The sequence below is a fragment of the Oryzias latipes genome, chromosome 12 (assembly GCF_053564925.1).
Source record: "Oryzias latipes strain Hd-rR chromosome 12, Olatipes_Hd-rR_3.1".
NCBI lineage: Eukaryota > Metazoa > Chordata > Actinopteri > Beloniformes > Adrianichthyidae > Oryzias > Oryzias latipes.
Genome location: NC_136248.1, coordinates 3,799,626 through 3,825,813, shown reverse-complemented (window position 1 = coordinate 3,825,813; position 26,188 = coordinate 3,799,626). Strand labels below are relative to the sequence as shown.

The following is a 26,188-nucleotide window of genomic DNA, read 5'->3' as shown; positions in this document are numbered from 1 at the left end:
TACCGCTGGTAAATTGTCTGGTGATTCGGTGTACACCAAAAAAACAGAGAAAAGTCACATTTGTAGTGCAAAACATTAAAGACGATCTTTATTGTTCACAGTTACACACAAGCCACTGCTTTAAGAACTTCCTTTTTTTTTGTTTTTTGTTGTTTTTCCTTCGTGGAGTTGTCCCGTGTTCCCAGTCGTGCTCCTGCGGTTTGTGCTGATTGTACCTTCTGTCCGGCTCTGCTGCAGCTTCTACAGTTGGCGTATAAGGAGGGCGGCTGAACATGCTTTAGATAGCGAGGCAGAAGGAAGTGACAGCAGGAGTTCCCCAGTGGACGACAAGATTCTGACAAACCTTCAGCTTCACTTCCAAAAAAAAACAAAAAACAAAACATGAATGTCGTAGGCCTGAACGGGCCGGCCGGTCCGAATACGTCTGACGCAGACACAAGCTGGTTTAGGGAAGAAGATGAGGACGCCGTTTCTCTCAAAGGTTCTCGTTGAGACGTACTGATCTGGTCTGGAATTTTCTAAAAAGTCAATAAATACATAAATAAGTGGAGAAAGAAATGACTGTGATGTCATCCCTTCCCGTGTGCCGCTGGGCCTCCGGGCTGCATCAGCAGATTCCTGCAGGGTTGGGATGGAAATCTTCCTCTTCACTTCACTTCACTAAAGTGCTCGTGTTAAAAAAAACTCGGCTGACCGTCTCCAAAATAGTCACATCTGTCTCCATGGCGACATGTCGGGGTGGGGGTCTTGGGAGAACTGAAAACATGTTTTCCAGAAGCGACAATCATTTGTTTACTTGGAGGCTGCTTCCACGCTGGCACAAAACAAAAAAAACCTTTATCGCTTTGGTCACCGGATTTGACCCCCCTGGAGCCGGATAATGGCGTGTTCCGGTGAGAGTTGCTGAGGATCTGTGGCGTCAGGAACGTGTTCCACGGTCAGACCAAAGCCAATAGCCTGGTTTCAGACAGAAACTGGAGTCCTGCGATGAGTTTGAGCGTCAGACTGACGGAGGCTTCTCGTCCTTCTGCGGCTTCCCCGACGTTTTAGCCTTTAGCTTTGTGACATTCCCAGAATCCTTCAGGGTCATTCGTTGTTCCAGAAAAAGAAAGAGGAGGAGCTTGTGGGAATCCTGCTGTCCACTCAGGACCGGGACGATAAAACTGATGGACTCCTGCAGGTTTGAAGCTCCTTCCCTGTTAAAAAGTCTGTCTTGGCCCCTCCCCCCGGTTATGTTTGGCCCCTCCCCCCAGTTACGTTGGCGTCTGCCGGCTCTCTGGATGTCATTAACTGTGCTCCTGATGCGTTTCATTATAGTCCATAATTTTTAGCTGTTGCTGCCGGGGGCGGCCTGACCCCATCTGACCCCTGCCTCCCCCTTGACCCCCGCCTGCCCTCCTGCGGGGGCTTTCCTGGCTTGAGGCCCGGTGCTTGGTCTCAGTGGGGGGGTGTTTGGAGGGCGCGGTGGGAGGCGTGGTGCGGCCAGAGGCTTTGAGGGGTGAGGTGGGAGCGGCCGAGGGCGCCGGGTCGAGGGGGGCGGTGTAGCCCGGGCAGGGCGGCTCCACGCACATCTCCGTCTTCAGGCCGTGGGCGAGGCCTGCCAGGCGTCGGGGGGGCTGGTCCTCGTCACACTGGCTCTCGCTTTTGTTGCGGAACAGCTCGCGCGCCCGCATGCCAAGGAAGCTCTTGGCGCTGGGGTACGAGCCCACGGTGACGGGGGTGTCGGGCGCAGGCTGGGGCGCCAGAGGATTGGAATGAGGGCAGGGTGGGTGGGGCTCGACCAGCAGGGGAGGGGGCGGGTCCTGGCCTCCGTTGATGGAGCTGGCTGCAGAAAGGGAAAAGCCGCTGACCTTTGGTGGCATTAAAGTGCTGCCGTTGCCCCGGGGAGAGTCATGGGGGGGTCTGCCATCCGGATCCTGGCTGGTGTGGTTTCTGTCCGGCCCGTCCGGAACCAGCACACTGGGTAAAAAAAAAAAAAAGATTTCATGAACACAGTTAATCTTTTTAAAGCCTTCTGCCCAGAGTGGGACACTGGTGTTCCTCAAGGGTCGATTTCTGAACCATTTCTTTTCATACAGGTGAATGCAGATGATGCAACTATTTTCTTTAAGTGTGTGGAGACGAATTTAACATCTTGGTTCTTATCATTCAATACAACTAAAACAAAAACTTTAGACACATCAAAATCATAATGACAACAAAAATAATTAAACTATTCCCTCGTTCATCGCGGGGGCTACATTCTAAAATTACTCACGATAGGTGAAATCCACGGGAGATTGATTGACAAACGGATTGACAAATTTGTACTAAAAACAAAATCCGCAAAGCAGCAAGACAGTGAAAGGTGAAGCATGGTCTAGAGAGGAAAGACTATGCCTGCATTTACACTGCAGGCCTTGATGCCCAAATCCAATTTTCTGACTATATCCGTTTTTTTTGACGGCCCGCTTACGTCATCTTTTAAAAGTGACCCGTATCCGATTTTTGCATTTACACTATACAATGCTGAAACTACCAAACGTAGACGTTCTGAGGACTACGTAACGTAGCAGCATTTCCGCGGACCTCCTTCGGACTTTAGTGTGACTGCGGTTGTCATGGAGGCAACGCAGCGACGGAAGGAGGCGTTGCCCTGGGCGCTCCTGGACGAGGCTGGACGGGGATGCGCGGTAGAGGAAAAAGAAGGGCTGCTCGGCCGGCTTATGTGCTCCCTCTGAGTTTTGAATGAGGAAGTGTTTGCAGACGTTGTGCTGTCCTAACAGTATGATCCAAAGCAAAGAAATAAACGGCGTTCAGCCTGTGCCAAAGCAACGGTGTCTCGCTTCATTAGTTACCGTTTGCGTGCCGACCGGGACCAGACCGGAAATAACAGCGGTTTCAGACTACGGTCTGAAGCCTGAGGCTGAAAGGCAACACGCTGTTGGGGCTCCAGCTGTCCTCAAACAGCAAAATCAGCGCACAAAATCACCTAAATAAGTCATGTGATCTCAGTTGGTGGTGTCCTGAGTTGACGTCACTGACGTACGACTCGCATTTACTGGGGAATATCCGATTTGTCTGCTTACATGGCACAAGTAAATGCACGTATCCGATTCGTATCCGATTTATTTCCACATATGAGTGAGGCCTGTATCCGATCTGAGAAAATCGGAATCCATGCGCTTTTGTCCTGCTTACACGTTCACCGGTCATATCCGATCTGAGCCACATGAGAGGAAAAAAATCGGAATTGGGTCACTTGAACCATGCAGTGTGAATGCGGCCTATGAATGTTTTTACGCTCTTTTTTTCCCCTCTGAAAACTGCTACAGAACTTTTTAAAAAGACTTCCCAACAACATCTTTCCTTCTACGTCGAAGGGATCAGATGAGGGTCACGCCGGCTACTTCACATGTGAACGGTACCGCCAAAACCAGCTCTAATGCAGGTTCAGTAAACACAACACAGCTGACAGGGCTCTCACCTGGGGTCTGCGGGTGTGTGCAGGTCGGACCTGCCCCCCGGGGGCAAGCTGCTGCTGGCAGGGGCCTCCATCTCCACCCGGCTGTAGAGCTGCAGGAGTTCGGTCTGCAGCAGCTGCGTGATCGTCCTCTGAACCAAGTACCTGCTGTCGGAGGCCTGCAGCTCCACCCTGAGAGACGAGACGAGACGAGGGCGGGGGTCAGGGATGTCAAAGCAAACCTTCCTCTAAGCACTTCCAGGTTTAAAATCAGGCAAACGCTACGTGCGTGTCATCTCGTGCTGTTAACCGGCTACCCGCCAGCCTAGATGGATGTGGTGAGGAACACCCCCCATCCCCACCCCCACCACTGAAGCACAAAGTCTATAAACAGTTAAATGTTTAGAAAGGGTGAAACTTCCAGAGTGGAGTCACTCACTTAGCCTGACATTTGACATCTTCCAGGAACTTCTTCTGCTCTGCAATGAGGTGCTCCTTCTTGGAAAGGTGAGTTTCCAGCTCAGAGACTCTCTGCTGCGCCGCCTCCAGTTTCTGCCCCTGAACCAGCAGACTCTGCCGCAGAGCCTCCACCTCCTTAGCGTAGGACGTCTGCAGCATCCGGGCCTCCTGCTGCCCAAAGGAGAGGAGCAGAGGAGCAATGTGAGGAGGGCTTTTTTTTAAGTGTAACCGCATCTTTGAATCTCAGATTGTTTTGTCAAACCAAACACAATCAAGTCGACATGTTGCATATAAAAGCTCTACCTATGGAGGCAAAATTCCTGCATGAAAGACAGGAGGAATGACAGATGGAGGGGGGGGGGAAGTCTTTGCTTTGTTAACTTGAGTTCGGTTAAAGATGTTTTCTCTGTCAGATGAATTCTTTTGACATTTCTTTCCCGAAGCCTCCTCTCCCGCCTCTCACCTTTGTGTTATCTGTGCCGGCGTTCTGCAGCTCCTGCATGGACAGTTTATGCGCCTCCCCCAGGAGCAGCAGCTGCTTGTTCAGGAAGCTCATCTGCTGCTGCGTGCTCTCACTGTTGCTCAGCTGAAGGAAAAGCGAGTTTATTATGAATGAATCCACCTATTCCAGCCTGTGAGAAGACCACCATCACCAAAACACCAGCCAGTCTGCCTGCAACTAACACGTCAAAATGGATTTGTACTTCATGAAAGTACAGCATTAGGGAAAAGGGAGCTTTGGTTATTACAGTTTTTCAGAAAATAAATAAAAACTTGATAGTAATGTGGAGTAGAAGCTGCAGTTATTTAAAGCAAAATGTCTGTTTTCTAAATGCACACGGATGAACTCTTTATCTTTGTAGACATTATAAACGCGGCACAGGATCGATGTGATCGATGTAAAGCATGGATGGAGGGATCGGCTCAGTGCAAAATAAAGAACTACAACAATGGAACTCAATGATTCTCCCCTTAAAACTTCAGCACCAGGGGTTGAAATGAAGGATTAGACTCAGGATCTGGTCTGCTTTCAATCTGCTCTTAGAAACTATTAATAACCAATCAACCTTTGTTGATCTGTGGTCAGACACAGTTGTCCTTCTGCTTTGATTTTTCTCTTTCCTGTGGTCACATCATCTGCTATGATTCCAGTCTGAGGGGATCCGACAGCCTTAAAACAACATGGACGCTCCTTTCAATCTAAAAAAAGGCGTTTTAAACGACAGCCAGCCGAGCAACCAGATTCTGTCACCATCTTTACCTTCACAGTCATCTGGTTGAGCAGGTGACCCGTGTGACAAACTTTGTTGTTGGCCCTCTGAAGCTCCGCCTCCAGCTCATCCATCTTCTTTTGGCACTCCTGCAGCTTGCTCTATAAAAACGTTTAAGTGAAAATGATGTTTCAATCGTCATTTAACACATTCAAAACATTGAAAAGTTGTGTGCATATGTTGGTAAGTTTGTAAAGATCAACCTGACAAACAACTTTGTAGAAACATTTTTTCTGCTCAACATTAAGGCACAGGCGTTCCTAAAACAGTTTTAGAGTTAAAATTACAAACTGGTAAAAGAGAAAAACTCAGTAACATTTAAGGGTGTACCGTAGTTTGGTACACACCTGGTTGTGGGTTTGTGTGTAGCTGCAGCTCCTTGTTGTGGGTTTGTGTGTAGCTGCAGCTCCTTGTTGTGGGTTTGTGTATAGCTGCAGCTTCTGGTTGTGGGTTTGTGTATAGCTGCAGCTTCTGGTTGTGGGTTTGTGTGTAGCTGCAGCTCCTTGTTGTGGGTTTGTGTATAGCTGCAGCTTCTGGTTGTGGGTTTGTGTGTAGCTGCAGCTCCTGGTTGTGGGTTTGTGTATAGCTGCAGCTTCTGGTTGTGGGTTTGTGTGTAGCTGCAGCTCCTTGTTGTGGGTTTGTGTGTAGCTGCAGCTCCTGGTTGTGGGTTTGTGTATAGCTGCAGCTTCTGGTTGTGGGTTTGTGTGTAGCTGCCGCTCCTTGTTGTGGGTTTGTGTGTAGCTGCAGCTCCTGGTTGTGGGTTTGTGTGTAGCTGCCGCTCCTTGTTGTGGGTTTGTGTGTAACTGCCGCTCCTGGTTGTGGGTTTGTGTGTAGCTGCCGCTCCTTGTTGTGGGTTTGTGTGTAACTGCCGCTCCTGGTTGTGGGTTTGTGTGTAGCTGCCGCTCCTTGTTGTGGGTTTGTGTGTACCTACAGCTCCTGGTTGTGGGTTTGTGTCACCTACAGCTCCTGGTTGTGGGTTTCTGTGTAGCTGCAGCTCCTGGTTGTGGGTTTGTGTGTACCTACAGCTCCTGGTTGTGGGTTTGTGTGTACCTACAGCTCCTGGTTGTGGGTTTCTGTGTAGCTGCAGCTCCTGGTTGTGGGTTTGTGTGTAGCTGCAGCTCCTGGTTGTGGGTTTGTGTGTAGCTGCAGCTCCTGGTTGTGGGTTTGTGTGTAGCTGCAGCTCCTGGTTGTGGGTTTGTGTGTAGCTGCAGCTCCTGGTTGTGGGTTTGTGTGTAGCTGCCGCTCCTTGTTGTGGGTTTGTGTGTAACTGCCGCTCCTTGTTGTGGGTTTGTGTGTAACTGCCGCTCCTGGTTGTGGGTTTGTGTGTAGCTGCCGCTCCTTGTTGTGGGTTTGTGTGTACCTACAGCTCCTGGTTGTGGGTTTGTGTGTACCTACAGCTCCTGGTTGTGGGTTTCTGTGTAGCTGCAGCTCCTGGTTGTGGGTTTGTGTGTAGCTGCAGCTCCTGGTTGTGGGTTTGTGTGTAGCTGCAGCTCCTGGTTGTGGGTTTGTGTGTAGCTGCAGCTCCTGGTTGTGGGTTTGTGTGTAGCTGCCGCTCCTTGTTGTGGGTTTGTGTGTACCTACAGCTCCTGGTTGTGGGTTTGTGTGTACCTACAGCTCCTGGTTGTGGGTTTCTGTGTAGCTGCAGCTCCTGGTTGTGGGTTTGTGTGTACCTACAGCTCCTGGTTGTGGGTTTCTGTGTAGCTGCAGCTCCTGGTTGTGGGTTTGTGTGTAGCTGCAGCTCCTGGTTGTGGGTTTGCGTGTAGCTGCAGCTCCTGTTTGTGGGTTTCTGTGTAGCTGCAGCTCCTTGTTGTGGGTTTGTGTGTAGCTGCAGCTCCTGGTTGTGGGTTTGTGTGTAGCTGCAGCTCCTGGTTGTGGGTTTGTGTGTAGCTGCAGCTCCTGGTTGTGGGTTTGTGTGTAGCTGCAGCTCCTGGTTGTGGGTTTGTGTGTAGCTGCAGCTCCTGGTTGTGGGTTTGTGTGTAGCTGCAGCTCCTGGTTGTGGGTTTGTGTGTAGCTGCAGCTCCTGGTTGTGGGTTTGTGTGTAGCTGCAGCTCCTGGTTGTGGGTTTGTGTGTAGCTGCAGCTCCTTGTTGTGGGTTTGTGTGTAGCTGCAGCTCCTGGTTGTGGGTTTGTGTGTAGCTGCAGCTCCTGGTTGTGGGTTTGTGTGTAGCTGCCGCTCCTGGTTGATGGTTTGTGTGTAGCTGCCGCTCCTTGTTGTGGGTTTGTGTGTAGCTGCCGCTCCTGGTTGTGGGTTTGTGTGTAGCTGCAGCTCCTGGTTGTGGGTTTGTGTGTAGCTGCAGCTCCTGGTTGATGGTTTGTGTGTAGCTGCCGCTCCTTGTTGTGGGTTTGTGTGTAACTGCCGCTCCTGGTTGTGGGTTTGTGTGTAGCTGCCGCTCCTTGTTGTGGGTTTGTGTGTAACTGCCGCTCCTGGTTGTGGGTTTGTGTGTAGCTGCCGCTCCTTGTTGTGGGTTTGTGTGTACCTACAGCTCCTGGTTGTGGGTTTGTGTCACCTACAGCTCCTGGTTGTGGGTTTCTGTGTAGCTGCAGCTCCTGGTTGTGGGTTTGTGTGTACCTACAGCTCCTGGTTGTGGGTTTGTGTGTACCTACAGCTCCTGGTTGTGGGTTTCTGTGTAGCTGCAGCTCCTGGTTGTGGGTTTGTGTGTAGCTGCAGCTCCTGGTTGTGGGTTTGTGTGTAGCTGCAGCTCCTGGTTGTGGGTTTGTGTGTAGCTGCAGCTCCTGGTTGTGGGTTTGTGTGTAGCTGCAGCTCCTGGTTGTGGGTTTGTGTGTAGCTGCCGCTCCTTGTTGTGGGTTTGTGTGTAACTGCCGCTCCTGGTTGTGGGTTTGTGTGTAGCTGCCGCTCCTTGTTGTGGGTTTGTGTGTACCTACAGCTCCTGGTTGTGGGTTTGTGTGTACCTACAGCTCCTGGTTGTGGGTTTCTGTGTAGCTGCAGCTCCTGGTTGTGGGTTTGTGTGTAGCTGCAGCTCCTGGTTGTGGGTTTGTGTGTAGCTGCAGCTCCTTGTTGTGGGTTTGTGTGTAACTGCCGCTCCTGGTTGTGGGTTTGTGTGTAGCTGCCGGTCCTTGTTGTGGGTTTGTGTGTAGCTGCAGCTCCTGGTTGTGGGTTTGTGTGTAGCTGCAGCTCCTGGTTGTGGGTTTGTGTGTAGCTGCCGCTCCTTGTTGTGGGTTTGTGTGTACCTACAGCTCCTGGTTGTGGGTTTGTGTGTACCTACAGCTCCTGGTTGTGGGTTTGTGTGTAGCTGCAGCTCCTGGTTGTGGGTTTGTGTGTACCTACAGCTCCTGGTTGTGGGTTTGTGTGTAGCTGCAGCTCCTGGTTGTGGGTTTGTGTGTAGCTGCAGCTCCTGTTTGTGGGTTTCTGTGTAGCTGCAGCTCCTTGTTGTGGGTTTGTGTGTAGCTGCAGCTCCTGGTTGTGGGTTTGTGTGTAGCTGCAGCTCCTGGTTGTGGGTTTGTGTGTAGCTGCAGCTCCTGGTTGTGGGTTTGTGTGTAGCTGCAGCTCCTGGTTGTGGGTTTGTGTGTAGCTGCAGCTCCTGGTTGTGGGTTTGTGTGTAGCTGCAGCTCCTGGTTGTGGGTTTGTGTGTAGCTGCAGCTCCTGGTTGTGGGTTTGTGTGTAGCTGCAGCTCCTGGTTGTGGGTTTGTGTGTAGCTGCAGCTCCTGGTTGTGGGTTTGTGTGTAGCTGCAGCTCCTGTTTGTGGGTTTGTGTGTAGCTGCAGCTCCTGGTTGTGGGTTTGTGTGTAGCTGCAGCTCCTGGTTGTGGGTTTGTGTGTAGCTGCCGCTCCTTGTTGTGGGTTTGTGTGTACCTACAGCTCCTGGTTGTGGGTTTCTGTGTAGCTGCAGCTCCTGGTTGTGGGTTTGTGTGTAGCTGCAGCTCCTGGTTGTGGGTTTGAGTGTAGCTGCAGCTCCTTGTTGTGGGTTTGTGTGTAACTGCCGCTCCTGGTTGTGGGTTTGTGTGTAGCTGCCGGTCCTGGTTGTGGGTTTGTGTGTAGCTGTAGCTCCTGGTTGTGGGTTTGTGTGTAGCTGCAGCTCCTGGTTGTGGGTTTGTGTGTAGCTGCCGCTCCTTGTTGTGGGTTTGTGTGTAACTGCCGCTCCTGGTTGTGGGTTTGTGTGTAGCTGCCGCTCCTTGTTGTGGGTTTGTGTGTACCTACAGCTCCTGGTTGTGGGTTTGTGTGTACCTACAGCTCCTGGTTGTGGGTTTGTGTATAGCTGCAGCTCCTGGTTGTGGGTTTGTGTGTACCTACAGCTCCTGGTTGTGGGTTTGTGTGTACCTACAGCTCCTGGTTGTGGGTTTGTGTGTAGCTGCAGCTCCTGGTTGTGGGTTTGTGTGTAGCTGCAGCTCCTGGTTGTGGGTTTGTGTGTACCTACAGCTCCTGGTTGTGGGTTTGTGTGTACCTACAGCTCCTGGTTGTGGGTTTCTGTGTAGCTGCAGCTCCTGGTTGTGGGTTTGTGTGTAGCTGCAGCTCCTGGTTGTGGGTTTGTGTGTAGCTGCAGCTCCTGTTTGTGGGTTTCTGTGTAGCTGCAGCTCCTGGTTGTGGGTTTGTGTGTAGCTGCAGCTCCTGGTTGTGGGTTTGTGTGTAGCTGCAGCTCCTTGTTGTGGGTTTGTGTGTAGCTGCAGCTCCTGGTTGTGGGTTTGTGTGTACGTACAGCTCCTGGTTGTGGGTTTGTGTGTAGCTGCAGCTCCTTGTTGTGGGTTTGTGTGTAGCTGCAGCTCCTGGTTGTGGGTTTGTGTGTAGCTGCAGCTCCTGGTTGTGGGTTTGTGTGTAGCTGCAGCTCCTGGTTGTGGGTTTGTGTGTAGCTGCAGCTCCTGTTTGTGGGTTTCTGTGTAGCTGCAGCTCCTGGTTGTGGGTTTGTGTGTAGCTGCAGCTCCTGGTTGTGGGTTTGTGTGTAGCTGCAGCACCTTGTTGTGGGTTTGTGTGTAGCTGCAGCTCCTGGTTGTGGGTTTCTGTGTAGCTGCAGCTCCTGGTTGTGGGTTTGTGTGTAGCTGCAGCTCCTTGTTGTGGGTTTGTGTGTAGCTGCAGCTCCTGGTTGTGGGTTTCTGTGTAGCTGCAGCTCCTGGTTGTGGGTTTGTGTGTAGCTGCAGCTCCTGGTTGTGGGTTTGTGTGTAGCTGCAGCTCCTGTTTGTGGGTTTCTGTGTAGCTGCAGCTCCTGGTTGTGGGTTTGTGTGTAGCTGCAGCTCCTGGTTGTGGGTTTGTGTGTAGCTGCAGCACCTTGTTGTGGGTTTGTGTGTAGCTGCAGCTCCTGGTTGTGGGTTTGTGTGTACGTACAGCTCCTGGTTGTGGGTTTGTGTGTAGCTGCAGCTCCTTGTTGTGGGTTTGTGTGTAGCTGCAGCTCCTGGTTGTGGGTTTGTGTGTAGCTGCAGCTCCTGGTTGTGGGTTTGTGTGTAGCTGCAGCTCCTGGTTGTGGGTTTGTGTGTAGCTGCAGCTCCTGTTTGTGGGTTTCTGTGTAGCTGCAGCTCCTGGTTGTGGGTTTGTGTGTAGCTGCAGCTCCTGGTTGTGGGTTTGTGTGTAGCTGCAGCTCCTGGTTGTGGGTTTGTGTGTAGCTGCAGCTCCTGGTTGTGGGTTTGTGTGTACCTACAGCTCCTGGTTGTGGGTTTGTGTGTAGCTGCAGCTCCTGGTTGTGGGTTTGTGTGTACGTACAGCTCCTGGTTGTGGGTTTGTGTGTAGCTGCAGCTCCTTGTTGTGGGTTTGTGTGTAGCTGCAGCTCCTGGTTGTGGGTTTGTGTGTAGCTGCAGCTCCTGGTTGTGGGTTTGTGTGTAGCTGCAGCTCCTGGTTGTGGGTTTGTGTGTAGCTGCAGCTCCTGTTTGTGGGTTTCTGTGTAGCTGCAGCTCCTGGTTGTGGGTTTCTGTGTAGCTGCAGCTCCTGGTTGTGGGTTTGTGTGTAGCTGCAGCTCCTGGTTGTGGGTTTGTGTGTAGCTGCAGCTCCTGGTTGTGGGTTTGTGTGTAGCTGCAGCTCCTATTTGTGGGTTTGTGCGTACCTGCAGCTCCTGGTTGCGGGTGTAGTAGTCGTCCCGGGCCTGCTGCAGCTGGCGGATCTGGCTGTGTAACCGGGTCACCACGGTTTCCCGGTCATCCCACAGCTGCCGGTACCTGTGCTGCTCCACCTGCAGGCTCTCCCTCAGAGAGGTGATGTCCACACTCTGCAGGTTCAGCTGGTCCTTCTGCACAGATCACATTTGGAAAAGCTTCCAGCAAACATCTGTCGTGTTCAGAAGTGTGACCCTCTGACCTCTGCTGCTGGTTTTATGGTAGCTGATGAACGACAGGAGGATGTTCTGACTGGAGAGCTTTGAACCCTCACCCTGCAGGGTAGTTTGTGTCTGTGTTGCTGTGTGCATACCATGGCGTTGTTCTGCTCCTCCAGCGCAGTGGCGTTGATGATGCGGCGAAGGAGGCGGCGGTTGCGGACCGCGTGCTGCTCCCTCTTGTAGCGCTCAAACAGCAGCTGGTTGTGCAGCAGTAGCAGCTGACTGCGCAGCGTGTGCAGCTCGTCCAGAGGAGCCGAGCCTACACAAAGGAGGGCGGAGAGAGACTCAGCTTTTACCTCAACCAACTTGTTGGCTTTTAAATCAAATCAAATCAAATCACACCCCCTCCCCCATGTTACATTATTTTGTCTGTTTTGACACTTTGGATGCAGATATTTGCCATAAGAATGACTAAAAAAGAAAGAAGAAAATTTTAGAACCTTTTAGTTGAGTGTTTTTTTTTTTTTTACACATAAAAAAAGGTTTCCGATCATTTACAGTGAAATGGTTCGTCTACGGTCAGAATCACATCAGAATGAAGTTTCTGGATCACTTCAGAAACTCTGCATTCCTGCTTCCTGTTCTCCCGCCGAGTTTCCTGAAGTTTGTTTTCAGCCTCAGAGGAATGCGCAGAGCTTGTGACCGATCTGCTCCGGATCAGATGATCGTCTGAATGAGTGTGAGGTTCTCATCCACGCTTTAACTTCAGATCACATGACTCCTCATGGATCTGGACCTCCCCACTCATGTCCCACCAAAACAAGATCTTCTGTGACGTAAAAAGCCCCCCCGCCCCCCCTTTTGGTTGTTTACCTCCAAAGTGTGTCCAGTCAGCTGATTTACTCGGCAAAGGTAATCTGTGGAGAGGACAGAGGAAAATCAGTTTTTAACTCTGTGGCCGCTGATCCGATCTTGAACCACAGACAGCAGACTGCCTGTCGCCTCTTCTGTTGAACACAAACAGTAGAACCAGACAGCCCATAATACTCACCCAGCATGAAACCTCCAAGAATTTATGTAAAATGCTGTCATGAACAAATTCTGTAGCTACTTTTAACAACGTGAATCAAAAATTACCCAAGAATTGTGCAACGCTTTAGAGTAAGGGATTACTCTGAAACAAGTAATCTGTAATAGATTACAATTAGGAAGTAAGAGGGGCGTAACTGTTGGCCATCTTGCTTGTTAACCACTTTAAAATGATAAGGATGAGTAAAAGTCTGCGGTTCAGATGGAGGCCGTCGGTCCGGTCCAGGACCAAAGACACCCGGCGCTCCGGCAGAGGCAGAGCGTCTCCTCGACCACTGAGGTTCTGCACCGCAGCCCAGAATATGCCGGAATCCAGTCAATGGCCAAATCCCAATTCCTTCCCTCCAAGCGGAGAGACATGGAAAAAGTAGTGCCTTCCAATCCGGACGATACTACCGCTTGATGATGTCATCATTAGTCGACCGTCATCTACGTTAGCGCACAGCTGCCAGCACTCGGAAAATTCCTAACATCAATTTTCTAACTAAAAAAAGTCATTACTTGAAAAAAAAAAGTCAGACACCTCCAAATGCCCCTACAATTAGAGCAATAGAGGAGCTGGAGGGGCAGGTAAACGAATTTGGATCTGGCGTTTTCAAGAAAACTGGTGTGTGATTGGTCAAAAGTATCAAGAGGCAGAGCAGAATTTCACCGGCTGCAACCACAGAGCTTTTAGTGAGGTACTTGCTGCTTCCCGCTCTGGGGGCCTGAGTGACCCCTCCCCCCTGGCGTTCCAAACAGGAAGTACCTGCTGGCTCCAAGAAGCCAAAATCCCATAGACTTCTATAGCCCTCATGCTATCTTATGGGGTCCAGGTGACCCCACTCCCAACGTTAACGTGCCTCAAGGCACGTTAACGTTGGGAGTGGGGTCACCTGGACCCCACAAGAAATTACAAGGGATTGAGAAATAAACAGAACCATTCTTGCTCTGATGCCTTTTTTTTATTAACATGTTATAAATAATCATTTTATTTTTCTGTACAACAAGTTGTTTAAGTGATAAACTGACCAATCAGATGCCTCCAAAAATAAAAAAGCATGTGGTGTCACGTCAAATGTTTGAAACGCTCGACAGATTCTCATGTGTCCATTTTTAAGTGGGGGGGCTGTGGCCAACTTCTGATAGTGGTTGCCATGGAAACGTTGACTCAGACTAACTCGGACCAATCACTGCTTGATAAAGACTTCTGGCTCCAACATGGTGGCGTCAGTATTGGGGGGAAAAATAAACTATTACTCTGGAGCAGGGGTCCCCAAACCCCGGCCCACCCACCCATTTGACCCGGTCGCCTGAACGATACCAGAGAGAGACCCTTTTTTTTTTCGTGATTCATGAAAGCAAAGAAAACTGAATCCCTGGTATTGTTTACTCGCATCAATAAAGCTTATTTGAATTGAAATGTGAGCCAAGCAAAAATGTTGCTACTGCAACCTCACTTTGCCCCAGCCATAGAACTTGAACGTGACCCCGCCCCCCCGTCAAAACAGAAAAATGACAAAAAGGGTCGGTAAGGGAAACATTGATCCAGAATGCAGGTATTTAACCTGGGAAGATGATCAGAGAGAACAAACAGTGGTTAGGCTAGGCCAGCCTCCTGAAAACCTTTAAACTGGATTATAAGCAAAGAACACAAAAACCTAAAGAGGCTGTTCACACGAGTCATTTAGGAGATTCTGCTCTAGAACTGAAGTTGAACATTTAGCTAAGAGTCTGCATGGACAACAGAAGCTTTATTTCTGTGAACAACCACAGTTATGTGGTTATTATGGATTTTCTAAACTACTGTTAAATATTTCCTGACTTTTTATGTAAAGTCAGGAAAGGGTCATTTGTTTTTTTACTAATTTTATAAAGAGTGTTATTATATATATTTGCTGATTATTATAACTTTTTTTGGGGTGAAGAACCCAGAGAGGAGTATTTGATATCAGATTGGGTTATTAATATTTGGGTATGTGTGGCTTTCTGACGGCAGACACCGCCTGACCTGCTCACCTCTTGAGAACTTTGTCGTGTGCGTCGCTCCCCTGCTGGACAAGGCGGTCGAGCACCTCCAGCGGAGACGTGGGCATAAGCCCCTCCTCCTCGCCGTCCTCCAGCCGCTCCTCCCGCTGCAGCAGCCTCTGCATGGCGGCTTTGTTCACAGCTTCTAAAGTCTTCCTGCCCACGAACAGCGAGGCGGCCCTCGGCAGGGCCAGGTCAAAAAAAGGTTCGTAGGGTGGTGGGGCGGGGGTCTTACTGCACGGGCTGGGGGAGAACAAGCTGAACTTGGCTGCCTCTTCATTGTGGGCGGAGGGGCTGTGGTGCAGGTGGTGGTCGATGGGGGTGAACCCCGACTGGAAGGACCAGGACTGATCCAGGGCCAGACCTCGGCTGTCCCCGCCCACTCCTCTTTCAGCGCCGACGCCCACGGAGTTCTCGACCTTGTCAGGTGTGGACGCAGCCCGGTGGGGGTCTAGGATGGAGGCCCCGGGCTGGGTGCTGGGGAGGCCTTTGCTCTGGGTTCCCGTCAGCGTCTCGGTGGTGCGGTAGAAGGGCGAATCGAAGCCTCTGAGGCCCAGCAGCTCCTGGTTCTCCTCGGTGAGCTGCAGCAGCTCCTCTGTGATGTCAGCTGAAGCAGAACGACATTCACAGGCTTCAGTCAAGATCACCTTCACAGGTTCACCCTCAGCTTTCTGCACTGAGCAAGCCGCCAGACCAAGGCGCTTCTACTTTTCCCGTGACATTCATGCATTTTGGCCACACCCCCTCCAAAAGGGACACTTTTCAAAGAATTCTCCCAAGTCCACCAAACCTCTGAGGGGTCAGATGTGCTTTGGAGATTCCCGCTGTAACCAGCAGGAGTGCGAGTGCCGACTGAAGTCGGCGTCCTCCTCTGACACTCCAGCAGGCCGGAGCCAAGCACTCACCCTCCTCCTTCTCCTTCTCCGTCCTCAGCTGAAGGTCAAGCTCCTGCTTCTTCATGAACACAGACAGCTCTGTCAGCGTCATGGAAATGTTCTCTGCTGCTTCTGGACACCAACAAATACTAATGTAAGAGCAAGCCATCACAACACCAGAGAAGTAAAAACACAATCATCATTTCATGTGGAATCAGGAGGGAAACTCGGTCGCTCTGCTCGGCTATTTTCAGCAGATAAACCAAGAAGGCTTTTATTTTGACAGCGGCGGCAGCGACAAACCCCTGTGTGCAGGCGCCTCCCCCGGTTTCTCTGGGTCCTTGACGGATTCCTGCCTCATCAGCACCGGCTTGCTGCTTTCTTCCTGCCGACGGTCCTAAATGAAAAGATTTTGGGATGATGATTTTTTTTTATAGTGTGGTACAACAATCCAGAAGACAAATTTACATTTGAGATAATTATGTTCATAAGCAGGTTTTGCTTCAGCTCTGGGACCAGGTTTGGACCTGAGGGTAAACGCAGTTTGAAAGATTGAGCTTCAAATGGAATAGACTCTGAAACCAAAGACTGAAGCAAACCAAACCATCTGGAAAAATCCTCAGCCGCTCGCTCACAGCATAAAACAGGCCCCCCTAGAAAAAAAGTCTCAAATTTTCTTTGAATAAGCGAAAAAAAAAAAAATCTGACAGTGGCGTAACAAAAAAAAAAAAAGGTTTCAACAAGAATTCTCATTTTAAGAAATGTTTCTCAAGTTAATAATATTTTGCTTTTAAAAAACTTTCTTGATAAGATTAGAAGACAGGAGATAAGACATTTGGTCTTTTTCCTTTCTTCAGACTGGGTTTTTGCAGTGTTGCTTCCTTTGGCTCCTTTGCTCTCTTTAGTCTTTGGAAAGTCTGGATGCAGTCACATGGAAGTGAACCACACCAGGGTTCACTTCCATGTGAACAGAGGCTCTCTTTCTTAAGAGGACCAGCATTTTTTTGCTTGGTCCACATCAGAATTCAGAAGAACTTTCGAGCCTAACAAACCCAGAGAGCAAACTGGATCAGGATCCGACCAGGACCAAATCTGGATGAGAGCAGCATTAAAGCTGCCAGCTAAAAATACTTTTTAAATTACACATTTGTTTAGAATTTTTCAGAATTCACATGAAAGAACAAAAACATTTTTAGCCTTTTAGAAACCCGGCTCATAAACGCCACAGCACTCTTTCCAAAGAAGCTAAAATGATGTTTGTACGGGTGAGAGGAGCGCCTACTTTTCTGGGCGGACTGGACTGGACTGTGTTGGCTGGTAGAGAGACTGCAGGAAAGTCCTCCGTCAGGGTTGGAGGGGGGGAGGAGGTGGCAGGAGTGCTGGAGGCCGGCGTTCCCTTCCCACCTGCTCAAATCCGAAAAGACAAACTAGGTTAAACCTGGATTAGACCGGTTTAAACACATCTCAAACTTAGATTAAGTTGAAACCTGGGTTCACCTGTGTTGAACATGGAATCAAATCTAAGGCCTCTTAGGCTTAAACTGGATTAAACCCCTTTTAAAATGTAGGTTACTTGCGATCAAATCTGAATTGAACCCAGGGTAAATCTTTCTTATTTTAGATTAAACCTGGATAAAACCTGAGTTAAAATCTGAGTTAGGGTGGGGAAAACGGCAGCTCTACCTGATGTGCAGTGGAAGCGGCTGGAAAGGTGTGAGGCACTGTGGGACAGCTCCAGGTTGGGCGACATGCCTCTAGAGGAAGGGGGAGTGGTCATGCCGCACAGGGAGGAGGGGCTCCATAGGGGGTCCTTGCTCCCACAAGAGGAGTTCAGGTCACAAGTCGAGTTCTGCACAAGAGATAAACAATGAGAATCACAGGAGATTTCTTCCTCCGTGAACCACTTCAACCTGACTTCTTTGGGACCCTGAAGCTTGGGCTCAGGCTGCTGCGTGCACGTGCTCAGAAACACTGCAACAGTGCTGCACGTGCACAGCCTTGAGCTCTGAACTCTACTCCAAAGGCACACAAATCCTAAAGCAAAAAAGAAGCGATTTACCAGAAAAGAAAGTTGGAAAAATAAAAAGGTTTAAGACCAACTCTGATGAAAATGGTGATTTGGATGTTTTCAAGATATTCTTGTGGTTATTTTCTGATGATGGAAGATGTGTATAAAGAAAATTAAGCTTAAATTCTGAGTATTTCTTTATTCAAATCATGAATCGGGAGCAGACAAACAAATGTAGTTTCAAAGAGGTCGTATTTGCGACTTAGAAGTTATGCTGGGCGGGTCACAGTCTCCCTGCTCTGCTCCATTCTGATGACTCGCAGACACATAGATCCATGACCGTCTTTGTTTTCCTGGTCTGAGCTGGAATCTGGATCAGATCTGGACATTTTTGTTGCACTGGGACCCAGACTGTAAGGTAGCGGCTAGGCACGTGAACAGGCGGATGATGGGAAATGGATGCAGGGTTGCTCTGTGCCATTCGTCCAGCCTACAGCTAGAAGGCGAGTATGTAATGACCTCCCGCCGCTCTGCTGAAACTATGCCCTAGAAAAGCGAACGTGATTTTGCCTGAGACCAGCAGAATGATAATTCACTGGGAAAGCTTTTACAGCCAATCAAAAGATGATCGGAGTGGAACTTTTAACAGACGGACGGAGGGACGGATTACAGCTTAGGAACCTGTGATGCTGATTACAGGACACATCTGAGTCCAACACACCGCTGTGGTCAAAGGTTTCCAGTTCAAAGTTACTTCAGGGGCCACTATGGGTTTTACTTTCAGCTTTTTTGTCCACAGGTGGGAGTCATGACTGAGCAGGTTTGGGTTTGGAATGGAATTTTGGAAAATGACTCAGTTTCAGGTCTAGCCAGACGAAAAATCAAATTGAACCATGACTTTGTGAATGCGACATGAATCAAGGCGGGATGATGGCAGTGATACCCAGCCCAGGTGAGGGGGCAACAGGGGGGGGGGGTGCTTGTCCGTCTCTGAAGACCGTACCTGTCTTCTGGAGATCTGTGGGCTGCGGTAGGTCAACTGTGTCCCTGAGACGGGGGGCAAAGACAGGGGAGGGGGCAGCGGCTGGCGTGGAGTTGAGAACGGGGTTGAAGAAGAGCTTCCTGTTGTTGAGAAGACAAACAGATCAGGTCCATCTTTCAGGGAGTTGCTTCACTTTTCACAAATAAAGGGAGGAGTTTAGGTTTTGACTAGAAACACATGAGAAGCAGCGGTCTGCCGCCTCCAACACTTAAAGACCCATTCGGGTCCATTTCTTACTGACTAAAACCCAGATGCAGTTGGAAACTCTCACTTCACCCTTCAGAAAAGTGAGACACTGATATGCATTTCTGTTATTGATACTATTATGATCAATATACTATTGTTTGTTGAATGAATAAAACAAAACCTAAAGATTAAACTATCCTTTTTTCTAAAATGGCTCATAACTTTTTACTGAGGTTCACATGACTTCCTCTTAAAATAAAACACCTCGAGTCACACAGCATCATCATCTCAAAATGTACTTGATGTCAGCAGTGATAGTAAAAATAACTCTAGTTGATCTTTTACCGCTTGCGGTGCACATAAGGGGACACTTCAAATCTGTGAGTTTGTTCGAAACTCAGGCTTATTTTCTTTTGCGCCTTAATTCTGGTAGAGTTTACTGACCTCCAGTGGATTTTCTTTGGAACACGGCGCTCAACATCCGTCAAAAAGTTTTAGTTCGACTTGTGATACGCCCTTTAACTGTTTATGAATAAAGTTGGAACTAGTTTACTTTACCTTTTACACTACAGTTACTTTTGAATATTTTAAGACTCATTTGTCTTTGACCAGAGAGCCACACTAGAGGGGTAGAAAAGCTGCAGGTTGTAGACAATAGAACAACCTCAGATAGTTCAACACTTTTTAAAAAAACAGATTCTTCAAAGACACGTCCAACGGAATTCATGGGGTACAGAGCGAGGCTAACACAGATTCAAGACAAACATCACGTTGTCGGCTTTTCCCCACTGACCAAAGCTGCTGTGCAGCTCCGTGTACGGGCTGGAGGTGCAGTCCTGGGCTCTCAGGTGGATCTGGGGGTAGAAGTTCTCGGGCATGGTGGCGTAGCCCTCCTCACAGGAGGCTTCCTTAGGGTCCAGAGACACTTTGGCACATTCAATGACGATATCATGGATTTCATACCGTTTCCATCTGCAGGAAAGCAAACGCCCTCTGGTTTACCGACGCCACAAACTGGAGACGCTGGAACCGCTTTCTTCTGTTTGATTGACACACAGCGGAGTTACCTGGTGGGGTCGAGTTCATGGTCCTTGGTGCCGGTTACCAGCTCCGGGTGAACGCGAACATGTTCCAGCATGGGCTGCAGAGAGCACACCACCCATCAACACGAACCGCTTTCCGCACAGGACGGACGCAGAGCACAGGGCCTCACCTTCACCACCTCATCAAAGGTCTCCATGTTCTCCTTCATGCTGTAATGCGAGCGCAGGTAGGACACAAAGTTGCACGGATACATGCCGTAAAGCCTGTGGAACAGCGAGTAGACGCTGGCGTGCAGGTGGATGAGGTAAACTTCAGGCACGTGTCCTGAATGGCCACAAAACAGACACAAAAATAAAACTGTCACCGTTTGCATCTATTGAATATTTCCTTTAGATCTGTTCAAGAGAAAGTGTGTCCTAAAGACTGTTAGGACAGACTTTCTCTTCTGGAGCAAACTCAGACAGCAGAAGTGTTCACAGTGACATAGAAACAGAAATACATTCACTCTCTGGAAATGTATTACTGGATTACTGTAACTCCTTGTTAGCAGCGTGTCCTCAGAGTTCCTTAAGAAGTCTCCAGCTTGTTCAGAACGCAGCAGCTAGATTGTTAGCTGGAACTAGCAGAAGAGATCACATCACTCCTGTGTTGGTTTCACTTCACTGGCTCCCCATCCTATATCAAAGACCTCTTACTGTCTTACCATCCAAACAGAAAACTTAGTTCACAAAATGCAGGACTGCTTGTGGTTCCTAGAATTAGTAAAAGTACGGTTGGAGGTAGAGCGTTTAGCCACCAAGCCCCTGTTTTATGGAATAAACTCCCAGCTCATGGAAGAGAGGCCGACTCAGTTTCTACATTCAAAGTTAGACTGAAAACATTCCTGTTTGGACAGACTTATTGCCAGACTAGCTAGTAATCAGAGAATATTTAATTTATTACGTACTGTAATGAAGTTTGAGGAAATAATTATAATTTTCATCACATCCATTATACATATTTCTCTGTGGATCTAAGCAGAGAAGATGGTTTCATGAACCGGGCCAGGGTGGCCCATTTCCTGCTTAGATTAATACTACATTGTGTTACATTGACGTGCTAAAAATGTATCTATTATTATTATTAATAAAGTCAGATTGATGTGCAATAGTGCATGGAACTTACTATTAACAAGTCTGAATTAAATTTCAATAACAAAAACTAATAGTTGTTAGTAAACTGCTAGACGTTTGAAGATGGGGAAACTATGGCGCACTGAGGTTCTGTCCTCTATTCTTGATCATTTCGTTCTCCACGCCTCTGTTGGGTGCAGTGTGATTGGGGGGGGGGGGGGGGGGTTGTCTCTCTTTCCCACTTCCCTCCTGGGGAGCGATTCCAGATTCCAGTTGGCTCGTCTCTGCTCCTACACTCGGCCGTGGACCTCACCTCTGGCTCGTCACGCGTCCCCAGCCCCCCCCCTTTCATCTGGATGAAACCCATCTTCTGGACTATTTAAACATGTAGGTGTAGAGTTGGACAAGAGTTCTGGTCCATCGCCTGTCCGTCCTGGAGGAGGATCCCTGCTTCATGTGGACACCCCTGAGGTTTCTTCTGGAATCTGTTGTTCCTCAGCAAGAAGGAGGGTCTAAGTGCAGGGATGCCCAGTTCAGTCTGTTTGGTTTAGGTTAGCCATCAGCTAATGTATTTTCTAACTGATTTTATGTTTTTTAGAATTGGTGAAGCCCATTGAGACAACTGTGTTGTAATATTGGGCTACATAAATAAAATTGACTGGAATTGGAAAGCTTTTTTCACAGCCAATCGCCGCTTTTCTGTCCTAGAATTTGACAAAACAGGATGACGAATGCAACCAAGTACAGTACTTTCTTCTTGAAAAGCCTAAAGTTATTCTGACTCTACTAAAAACGTACATTCTAAGGCAATGTGATTTTTTAATGCAACCAGAGGCAGAAAATTTCTTAGGGTGAACATCTTTTTCTTTTGCTGCATCCCTACTGTTTACCAGAGACAGCATCTCATTTGGGTCCTACCTGGATTCTTCAGGTTCCATGACGCCAGGCGACCAAAGATGTCAAAGTACTCCCACAGGTGCTGTTTCCCAGCCTGAGGGATCATGGGCAGCAGAGTGACCAGCACCAGAACTCCGGTTATAAGCACCACTACATCAGTGTCCGTCTGTGGGGAAGTCGTGTTTCACACAAACGTCACCGAAGAAAAGCAGATCAGAGAGCTGAAAGCACACATCCCAAAGACGGGGCTCACCTTCAGGCATTTCAGCAGCGACAGCAGCAGCGGGTACCGAGCAATCTTGTGGATCCAGGACGGCTGCTTGCGGACCACGTGGCCGAGCAGCATGAGTGTGGGCAGGCGGCAGGCCGGTTTGGTCATACAGTCGTTCATCTTGTCTAGAAGGTGCTGCGGGACACAGACAGCGGAGTCGGACCGGAGACGTGGACCGGATTCAAGCTCTAACCACAAAGTGGGAACCTCCTGAAGAGAAAGCCTCCCGTCGGCTCCTCAGACCTTTACCTTATCGTGGGGCTCTCTGACAGACGACAGGATGTGCATGGCGTGGGCGGAGTTGGTTTCCAAAAAGAAATCCACCAGCCCGTTCAGCAGCATGGAACCTCGCTCTTCAGGAAGCAGAAAATGAGCCGTCAGGTTCCAGCAGAGTCACATGACCAACGTCAAAGGGCGGGTGGCGCAGGCATACCGGTGCTGAGCTGCTCGTTGATAAGGCCTCTGATCTCTTCTAGCTGGTGGAGGTCGGAGGTCTCCAGCAGTGGGAGGAGATCCCCCACGTTGGGCTGCTCCCTGGCCATGGCAGTGCTGGGGGAGGAGGAGGAGGAGGAGGAGGCCACAACTGATCACAGTGTCCGTCCCCGTCTGCCTGGAGGACTCCCGGGGCCCGCCCACCAATTCCGTCTCCAGGCCACTCTGTCCCACAAACGACACGGCTGCGAGTGATTTTGGCCTCTGATCTGGGATCAGTGCTGTGCTGACACAGCAACGAGGAAGACTCTCACACCGAGAGAGGAAGGTTATTCTATCCGTCTGAGAGGAGATGAAGGTGAAGCGGCTCAATGCTGGGTTTCGCTTGCGTGCAGAACGCGCCGCAGCACGACTGATCGCAGCATACCGCCTTAAATGATGAGAGAAGAGACTCCACCTGTGGTTCTGCTGAAGTCATGAATCTTCCTACAGGATTCAAAACGTCATTACAATTTATTGAAATATTAATCCTTGTTCAAATGTTTATTCCGTCCTGAGTTTTGTTTTCACGTGAGGATTTCAACTGAACAAGGGTGGAAGATGCAACTGCGAAGAGGAAAATCCTTCTGGTAAAAACCACAGAAGGTTTTTCTGTATACAAAATTAAAAATAGATCATTTGATTAATATGAAATCAATGCATTTCTTTTTGAGAAGCCGACCTACAGTGCAGTGCAAGATAGGATTTGGTAATAACTTCATTTTATTGCATTTTTTTGCAGTTTTGCTGTTTAAGATTGATTTTTGGAAAAATCTGGATTTTTTTTTTTGCCAGTATCCCACTTTCTCGTAATGCACAGATGTTAAAGAGGGAAGTAGCAAGGAGGAGCTTGTTCCCAAAAAGAAAGAGCAATTTTCCATTTCTATGGACCTGTTTTGGGTTTTTTCGACTTCAAACTTGGAGCAACAAACCACGTGCCGTAAAATCCGATATGGGAGTACGACAAAAGTGTTTGGAGCGCCACAGCTCAAACATCGCCTGCCGCTTTGTTTCACAAGCATTTTTACAGCGTTTCTTTAGTTGCACCTTGAATTCAGCCTTAAATAAAAGACATTTTGTTAAATCTGATCTGTCATTTGTAATTGTTGCTTAATAAAGTAAAGGGAGAAAGAAAAAAAGATTTTAAAAAAATTGATTCAAAATCAGAAATCAAATTTGGCGTGAAAAAAACAAAAAAAACAACAGATTTTTCTTTCTGGTGATATCGCTCAGGTCTACTCCAGGGCAACAGTTAAAGGAAAACACACAGTTTGTGCCTGTAGGTGTGAGTGTGTGCGTGTGGGAGTGATTGTGTGCCCTGGCGACCCGTCGAGGGCGCCAACACGGGACAGGCTCCAGCAACCCTGTGACCCTGAGAGGGCTAAAGGGAATGGATGGACAGCAAACATTTAGTGACTTTGGATGACAGCGGGAAAGAAAAAAAATGTTTGGATGGACTACAATGTTTTTGTGTGATTTGGCCACGTTTCTCTTTAAATTACGGCCTGATGACAATAATCCATGTATGTATGTCTTTGTCGTTTAGATTATTGCTCTTTTTTTTAGCTCTGACTCAACATCCGATGTTTCAAAATGCTGCTTCTGCCGATAAGACGGAAACCTGCAGCAGCATGCTTCTAAAATGAGCTCATCCAACGTCCTGAACAGCTCATTTTTCCTCCAATTTCATTGTTTATGGTCTCCAAATTCTGTTGGGAAGAAAATGTTTTATTTTTTCATCGGTAAAAGACAGAAACGTCAACAACCAGGGCAGAAATTCGTGTTTGGTTCGCAGATAGGACGTCTCAATCAGGGACAGTTCAAGATGCTAATCCCAAACCGACGGAGGACGGAATCAAAGATGAGAGTGTTTATCGATGAAAGTCAGAGCTAACATCAGCTGCACATCCAGGATACACTTTGTGCTTGAAATGCAGTGTTCAGATAAGACACACGAGACCTGGATCCACCAACGGGACACATTTTCATACCAGTAAAAACACTTTGCTCGTAGATTCCACAGAAAACGACGATTTAAGGGAGAAAGCTGTGCAAACAAACATGATCAGAACTCACAAGAATGACACTTTTGAGGTCTGAGTGTGTGTAGCTGCACAAAGACACCACCACACATGTCAGCTCCCCAGCCCTTCATGGGGCCAAAATCTGAAAAGCAGGCATAAATAATCCTGACAGGCAGGTGATTATCAGCACAAACGGGTCGGCACATCAGGTTACTCAACTCTGACTCAAACATGACCGCTCCAGAGTCCTCTGATGTTCTTCATAATCAGCTCAGCATTAAGTGATTACACAGTGCTGCTTCATGGAGGACAGCAAACCTCTGAAAAGGACCGGGTCCAAACGGGCCTGCAATCCACAAAGTCCCAGCAAACAACCACGAACCCCGTTTTCCTGCTGCTGGTGACTCATGGCGATGAAGATGGGCCGAGCGCGGTGGACAAACGCACCACAGAGCTGCAGAACCGAGTCGAGCATGAGCTGCGCCCGGCGTGATCTCAGCGGGCTCGGGAATGCTCGTGCTGCACAAAGACGCTTTGTGCAGCACGAGCACGCCCACGTGCACACGGAAAATTCATTTAGCTGTGTGCACGCCCTTGTCAAGGCCTTCCCTCCTCTTGCAGGAGCGTCCAGGAACCAGACAATATTTCATATTCAGCATCAAATGATCCAAATTTTAGAACAATCAGAGCTCAGAAATACCAAAACATTCCAACAACGCACCCGACTTAATGTCTGATTCAGATGCAAGACCAGCTTTTTAAAAAATATGACACAAATAAAATCAGCTAGATTCCCTGAATTGTTCCAATTTATTGAATAAGTTGTTCAACTGTATTATAGTTTACATGGAGAGATATGGAGGGGCAGAAGGGGGGGGGGGGGGTCAGGGAGGAACAACAGGGAGAAGAGAGGATGATGAAGATGAAAAATATGATGTGGGGATCAACGCAGCAGAACAGAAGTGAGGATGAGGATGAATATTAATGGAGATGTAGAGGAGCAAGGATAAAGATGAGGAGAAGCAAAAGAGAAGACGAGGAGCTGCAGAAGTGTTGGCTCGTCGGATGAGGAGGCGCAGCAGAGATGAAGATGGGGAGCATCATCATGTAATGAAGTGCAGCAGCAGAGAGTGTCGCTGACTGCCGCCGAGTGTCGTAAAACAACTCCAGAACAATGGGCGGCTCGGCTTCACTTCATCAAACCGCGGCAGCGTCTGTTCAGAACCGAGCAGAACTTTTTTTATTCACACAGAATTCGGACAAAACCCGACAAACGTCCTAAACATTCTCCAGCGCGCAGCACCCCGCCCCCCCATCAGAAAAACATCAGCCGCTCAGACGAGCTAGTGTTAGCGGAGCGGAGCCGCAGCCTCCCCGGGACCGTTCGGTCGCTAGAGGGGCTCTGTCAGCGTGGAAACCGCGGCAGCAGCCCTTGCTCTTTGATCTTCACCTGCACGTGCACATTTCGGAAGCAAAGAGCGCGTGGGACGAACAAACAGACACCTGTTTACCTGCTAGAGTAAATGCACTCCACAGGGCGCCGCCATCTTGAACGACTCACAGCCCATCCCACCGCCGTCAGCCTCCGCGGTTCCTCGAAAAATAATCCCTTAAATTAGTGCCACAGCCGTCGATTTAGCGGGACTTTTACCTCCGCAGCCGAAGCACGGTTCTCCACGGACAGGTGTCCGCGCGTGGGCGCAACTTCCTTAAAGGTTCCAGGGGAAACTAGCCTCCGGGAAAAGCTTAGTTTGTTTTCCCCGTCGCTGCGCTTGTATATGTGATACGGTTTCGCGTGACCC

General features: G+C 49.0%; 1 protein-coding gene across 6 annotated transcripts; it reads right to left on the bottom strand.

Moving 5' to 3' along the window:
• Positions 1 to 59: 59 nt before the first annotated feature.
• tsc1b (TSC complex subunit 1b) lies at positions 60 to 26,188 on the bottom strand. 6 transcript variants are annotated; one of them, XM_023960742.2, is made up of 22 exons: positions 25,898 to 26,188; positions 22,325 to 22,548; positions 22,141 to 22,244; positions 21,874 to 22,026; positions 21,642 to 21,786; positions 19,781 to 19,935; positions 19,635 to 19,708; positions 19,361 to 19,539; positions 18,343 to 18,461; positions 17,015 to 17,180; positions 16,614 to 16,738; positions 15,635 to 15,728; positions 15,362 to 15,463; positions 14,448 to 15,063; positions 12,234 to 12,277; positions 11,513 to 11,679; positions 11,151 to 11,333; positions 5,163 to 5,273; positions 4,365 to 4,487; positions 3,882 to 4,072; positions 3,467 to 3,634; positions 60 to 1,959 (listed from the first exon to the last, which is right to left on the bottom strand). In XM_023960742.2, exons 2-22 carry the CDS (start codon positions 22,431 to 22,433, stop codon positions 1,287 to 1,289), a joined length of 3,801 nt encoding a protein of 1,266 aa, XP_023816510.1. In that variant the 5' UTR covers positions 22,434 to 22,548; positions 25,898 to 26,188; the 3' UTR covers positions 60 to 1,286. The 6 variants fall into 6 exon arrangements, with proteins under 6 accessions (XP_023816510.1, XP_023816512.1, XP_023816511.1 ...); XM_023960744.2 differs by having other exon boundaries at positions 3,882 to 4,069; XM_023960743.2 differs by having other exon boundaries at positions 16,614 to 16,735.

What these genes read in the sequence shown, in the direction of transcription:
- tsc1b (XM_023960742.2), bottom strand. Translation starts at nt 22,433, where the DNA reads ATGGCCAGGGAGCAGCCCAACGTGGGGGATCTCCTCCCACTGCTGGAG. An exon ending in ATGGAACCTGAAGAATCCAG is followed by an intron (nt 19,936 to 21,641) that starts GTAGGACCCAAA and finishes GTGGCCATTCAG; the next exon opens with GACACGTGCCTGAAGTTTAC. An exon ending in GGAGAAGGAGAAGGAGGAGG is followed by an intron (nt 15,064 to 15,361) that starts GTGAGTGCTTGG and finishes GTTCTGCTTCAG; the next exon opens with CTGACATCACAGAGGAGCTG.